At 41.6% G+C, this 6,456-nt stretch overlaps 1 protein-coding gene across 1 annotated transcript; it reads left to right on the top strand.

Moving 5' to 3' along the window:
- Positions 1-585: 585 nt before the first annotated feature.
- Positions 586-1,035, top strand: LOC120355174. Its single transcript, XM_039443499.1, has one exon. It carries the CDS (start codon positions 586-588, stop codon positions 1,033-1,035), a length of 450 nt encoding a protein of 149 aa, XP_039299433.1.
- The last annotated feature ends 5,421 nt before the right edge of the window (positions 1,036-6,456 follow it).

Here is a 6,456-nt window from a genome sequence, read left to right as displayed (position 1 = left end):
CACAGGATATGGAGAATGTTTGGATTAGCATAATAGGCTATTTAAAGTTGATGACATAGATTTTATCAGTCAGTATGGATAAGACTGTTATAGGGAGAGAGCTGCACAAGCAGGCTCGTAGGAGGTTCCCTACACGAATGGTTACTGTGAAAGGTCTTGATGATCTTTATCAGGCTGATCTTGTAGAGATGCTACCATATGCAAGACAGAACAAAGGCTATAGATATATTATTACAATAATCAATTGTCTTAGTAAGTTTGCTTTTGCTATACCAATAAAAAAAGTCGGCTGATGAAGTGGTTAAGGCAATGCAGCCTATATTTGAACAGAATCCCATGAAGAATTTGCAAACTGATGACAGAAAGGAATGGTTTAATAGTAAGTTTCAACAGCTTATGCAAAAGTATGGCATCAATCATTATTCAACTTTTTCTGATAAGAAAGCATCTATAGTTGAACGTTTCAATAGATCGCTCAAACATCTTATGTGGACAAAGTTTACTGAACAAGGAACCTATTTGTGGACAGGCATCCTAACCTCACTCTTGAAAGAGTATAATGAACGGGTCCATTGAACAACAGGTATGCGGCCAGTTGACAATAAGAGCAAGAAGCATGAGAGGCTGTTGCTCTCCAGGCTCAGCAAACAAAGGCAAGAATATAAGGAAAAGTTGGTCAGCAAACCTCAAAACAAGTTTTATCCAGGTCCCAGTCAGAGTATTGAGCCTGGTGATAAAATGAGAATCAGCAAGTATAAAAAGACGTTTGACAAGGGATATCTAGCCAATTGGACTAATGAACTGTTCACAGTAAGACGTGTGCAACCTACAGTGCCTGTAACCTATGAATTGGAGGACTATAGAGGTGAACCCATTGAAGGAGGATTCTATTCTGAAGAAATTGTAAAGACAAAAGTGCCCAGTGTTTTCAAAATTGAAAAAGTGTTAAGGAAAAGAGGGAATAAACTGTTGGTACGCTGGACAAGATATAGCTCCAGTCACAACTCATGGATTGATAAGAACAATCTTGTGTAAGATGAAACAGGTTGTGCAACAGAAAAACCAGTTTAGAGTTATCAATTTTGACAAAGTGATTAGAGGGTGTGGCTTGGTGGAAATGGATACAAAGAAAAAGCATCATGGACCAATGTTCCCCAATCATATGAGATGTATTATATGTGAGCCAAACCAACCTACCATTCAACATGCTTTTCGATGAGAAAGGAATTCACTTTTCAAACATCTACCTTTTTTCAAAGACTTCATTCCAGTCCAAGTATGAGCTGCTCCGTACAATCATGCAAGGACTTGCAGGAAATGGAATAAACTATGTCAAGTGTGATACAAGTGAAGAAATACCCGACCCGCATGAGCTGCCACCCAACTCAATTATTATTTTTGATGATGTGATTTGTGAGCAGCAGGATATCATCAGGAAGTACTTCAGTGCATGCCGACACAGTGACATTGATGTGTTTTATCTAGCACAGACCTATAGTCGCATTCCAAAACAGCTGATTCGTGACATTGCAAACTTCCTAGTCATGTTTCAACAGGATGAGCTGAACATGAAACACTTGTACCAAGATCATGTCGGCGCTGACATGACCTTTGATCAGTTTAAGGATATGTGTAACAAGGTTTGGTCAGTGGGGGGTGCACACTCATTCCTAGTGATTGATCGGACATTGGACAGGAATGGAGGGCGCTACAGGAATGGGCTTGATTCATATTTAGTTGATGCATAGTATCAGTTGAGCTTCAGTATATGTTGGTACTTTGAGCAAGATTGATGTCTCCTGCAATAGACACCGTCAAAAGACTGTAGAAGAGATTGCACCAACCATCAAGGCAATTGCAAAGTTGCGATGTAACATCAAAAGGAAACACAAGGAACTGACTCTTGGAAGGCAAGTGGCAGAGGAGCAGCATGCAAAACACTTTAAACCACTAACTGAACCACTTGACAATATAGTTGAAGTTCTCAATCAGCATTTGGCAACACCACCACCACCACCACCACAGCCAGCAGCAGCAGCAGCACAACCACTACATGAACAATCTCCAGAGCCACGCCCACATCGCAGACATTTTGCAGTTCCTGTAGGTCATCATGCACCACATACACCGCCACCTACACCATTGCTGTCCCGACCCCTGAAACAAGCGGTAAGACGTCTGCCCAAAATTGGTGAAGAGACTCCTTTGACCTTTGAAGGAATTGGAGAAGCTTCGCAGTTGAGCCCAGTTCCAAGTACCTTGAGTACTGCACGCAAATTGTGGCCATCTGCAAGTGCCAATGATGATGAAAGTGATGTAATGGATGTGGATGAGGAGGAGGAGGAGGGTGCTACTGCTCAGGAAGCATTACTAACCAGCAGCCAAAAGAGGATTCAACAAGCAATGACCGAGGTTGGATTGACTGGAACACCAGTGGGGCGTTATCTCCATAGAGCTATGAGTGGTGATAGCAGCTCTGACAAAACATATGGACCAGAAGTTGTTGGTAATGACTACTATTTGGGTAACAAACTGTTAACCTTTGGAAGTGATGGAAGAAAGATTGTTCTGACTGACCCTAACAATCCTTCAAACGTGACTAGATTTGATGCAACACATGGACTTTGTGAACTCATTTTCAAAAAGAAACTCATTACTCCATTGGCTAGTGATGAGGTGGCATACACTCAGATATTACACATTACAAACTTGTATAAGGAAAATCATGATCCAGATGGTAAGAGTAAAAACTCGAATGATACAAAGTATAAAAACGTGATCCATAAACTGCTCAATAATGCTAAACCCAAGTATAGCAAGGTCAGTGGCAGAGGACTTGTGGCGTCATTCAATATGGTGGAAAACTACCGTACCAAGATTGAGTACGTCTACTACAATGATCCCAATGAACTTGTGGACAGGCTGAAACTATTGGATCAGTCCAAGGCAGTTGGCAACACTGGACATGAGAATGAAATCAATTCAATTTTAGAAGAGTTGGTAGAAGGTGGCTACATAGTTGCTAATCCTGCATACTAGTTTCACTATATAAGAGACATTGCTTTGCTTATGTATAGCAGTCAAGTCATGGATTCCATAGGAAACATTAATGCTCGCTACAGGCGTTTGACCAATTTGGGAAATCCACGTTCTGACAGGGATGCTGTCAACTTTTCAACATGTAGAGAACTGATTTCAAAGTCTCAACGATTCAATACTTACTGATATGATGTATCCAATCAAGCCTACCGATGGAGTGAACAATCGATATCTTGAGAAGAGGCTGATTGAGTTTGCTGGTAAAATGTTTTCATTGTATTCAAACATTGTGTTAGATCCGGAAAATACTAAAACTATGAAGGGATTGCCACCTAATGAAATGAAGAAACGTTTCATAGATCTAATGGGATTACCAGAACCCCTTCCTACAACACCACCTGAAACATCATTGCCACCCACCACAAACATTGTCCACACCAAAAAAAGTATAAAACCAGCTGCTAAAACCGTTAAGAAACATTAGATGGCTGGATGTAAGAGAGAGAGGTAGTACCAGGGAAGAGGGGTACTGTCATCAATTGCAAAAGTTGCAGGTTCAATAGTTAAAAAGAGTGCTGGAAAATTGGTGAACAAGGCAATTGACATTCTACCTGTTGAGCTTTACATCCCTGGTTACCAGTACTGTGGACCTGGTACAAAGCTAGAGAAGCGGTTGGCACGAGGCGATCCCGGTATAAATAGTCTTGATCGAGCCTGTAAGGAGCACGACATTGCTTACTCGAGGAGCAGTGATACATCGAGCAGAGCAGTAGCAGACAACATTTTGGCAGATCAAGTTTGGAGTGTGGTAAAATCTGCAGCACTAGCAGTGACCAGCATCATGAAGGCTAAAGCAAAGTTTGGTGGAGGAGTACACCGCAGACGTAAGACAACAAAGACTCGTGGTCAAAAACGAGTAAAGAGATGTTCTGGTAAAAAGGGTAAAGGACTCTACCTGAGACAACAGCGGAGGACGCAGGGAAATGGAGCACATCACCGTCAATGTGGCGGCAAGAGAAGACGCTAGTTGCCCTACCTGATCGAGCCCTTACCGATGCTGATCTCTACAAGTATGCATGTCGACTGAAGCTAAAGCACTTTTGAGGAGTGTTTATGCGGGATGCTCTACCATTGAATGGACCCTGGAGGAGAGAATGCGGCATTATCAACCTGGACACCAGCACTGGAGCTGGCACACATTGGGTGTGCTATGTGAAGAAGGATGATGTGTCTCACTACTTTGATGGATATGGCAACCTGAGACTGCAACAGGAGTTTATCAACTATATGCACAAAGGACTGGAGCCAGCATCGAGGATTGAGTACAACTATGATCAGAAGCAGGAAGATCTTCACTCACACATCTGTGGGCATTTGTGTTTACAATTTCTGATTGATGAAAATAAATAAATGATTCACTATCTCTCTTGTACATTATTTCCATCCCTTTACTTACTATAAATAACGAGTGTAGGCTGATTGCTACTCATTGTGCAACTGTATGTTGAGCAGGCAACAACATGATGTTGTGTTTTGGAGGTAGGACATCAATACTAAAGAGTGACTTTTATCCACCACTTGATGTGAGCAGTGCTGAATGGGAAATTGGTCTAATTAGCTTTACAAGTTGCAACTCAATACCTAATATTGAGGAAGGTTTCAATAATGTACTACATTTTTATGCAAGTAATAGAATTTCTAAGAAGGGTGTTACTAGTGCAGAGATAACACATGATGAGCTACAGAGTATGGCTAAAGCAAGATTTGAAGAGTATTGGAGCGAGGTGCTTGAACATCAGAAGCATAAACCTGGCAAGTCTGATGATGATGATAAGGATGGTACAGTATTGCCTAAAAGGACTAAAAGGAGAATGCCAGCTACTACTGTTGACAAGGAGGATTTGGTTCTGCATCAGGTATCATTACCAACAGGTAGCTTTGAATTTTCTACAATTACTGACTTGCTTGCACAAAGGCTGTTGGAAAATGATGTTGATTTCCAGGTGACTGTAGATCCATCAACCTTAAAGTGTATAGTTTTGAGCAGTGCCAAGTTGGATTTATGACCACGAGATTCAATAGGGAAACTGTTGGGTTTTACCAATACCCAGTTCATAGAGCCCAACACATCTACTAGAAGTGATAATACTGTACAAATCAGTCGGCCTAATGTGATACGCATCACCTGCAACATTGTGACTGGATCTTACTCTAATGGAATTACAGATCACGTGATCTATGAGTTTTACCCAAACATTGATCCAGGGTATAAAATGGTGGTGACTGTGCAGAATGTAATCTATTTACCTATAGACATCAAGCAGATTGGTAGCATTACACTGCAAGTAGTCGACGAGTATGGTCGTCTTATAAATAATAGAGGCGAGGAAATAAATATTGCTTTACATTTGAGACAACACAAGTGAAATGGTGTTGTTATTTGAAAAGTGGAATCAAGGATTGGATATGGAGGCTGCAGTCCATCCTCCTCCTTCCTCTTCTCTCCATCATCATCATCCTCCTTCACCTATAAAAGAAGATAAAAGGAAAGGAAGAAAGATTCATTCAGCATTCAACCTTGACAAGGTTAACATCTAGGAGCATCAAGTATTTGCAAGAACGAGGCTGTCAGATACGAGTAGAATAGGAAGATGGGAGTTTTGGATGTGACACAGAATGGACCGTCATCGGACAACAGTATCATTGGGTTTGAGTACCATTCTCATGCACCCCATACTGTAAGCCAATGACGAGATATGGATTCCAATTCAACAGCAAGATGTTTACACACTGCCATCAGAGAGCTATCTACATTTGGAGTATACTGTGACTGGAGCTGCCAACGCTGCTGTGGCCGGAACTCCATGTGTCTCTGGATTCTTCAGCAATATGTTTTCAGAGATACGCTATGAAATCAATGGTGTGGAGGTGGATGGTATACGCAATCCTGGAGTTACCAGCCTAATGAAGAATGCTGTTACATTTGAACGCAATGAGTGGACCAAGATGGAAGGAGCTGGCTACAAGTTTAGTTCAACCACTGGATTCGCCGATTTTGCCGCCAATGGAGCTGACACTATAATCATGGATGTGCCTTTGAGATATCTGCTGGGCTTTGCCGAAGACTATAGACAGATTTTACTCAATGTGAAACAAGAGCTGGTGTTGAGGGTCAGCCCCAACTTTCACGACTGTGTGAATGTTGCTGCTACCAATGTAGCAATCACAAAGCTTTTGTGGAGAATGCCCTATGTGGAAGTGGCAGATGATGTGAAACTGCATCTGCTACAGATTGTACAGAACGACACACCCATCAGTATATCATTTCAACATTGGGAGTTGTATACCTATCCAACTGTCAAGTTGACATCACAGCTTGAAAAGCCACGATACATTGTGGTTGGGCTACAGACTGCA

The sequence above is a fragment of the Nilaparvata lugens genome, chromosome Y (genome assembly GCF_014356525.2).
Source record: "Nilaparvata lugens isolate BPH chromosome Y, ASM1435652v1, whole genome shotgun sequence".
NCBI classification, from domain to species: domain Eukaryota; kingdom Metazoa; phylum Arthropoda; class Insecta; order Hemiptera; family Delphacidae; genus Nilaparvata; species Nilaparvata lugens.
The sequence above is the reverse complement of the archived record's forward strand: the minus strand, read 5'-3'. Positions and strand labels throughout refer to the sequence as shown.

Excerpts from the sequence above, each read along its gene's own strand:
- LOC120355174 (XM_039443499.1), top strand. The coding sequence starts at position 586 with ATGCGGCCAGTTGACAATAAGAGCAAGAAGCATGAGAGGCTGTTGCTC.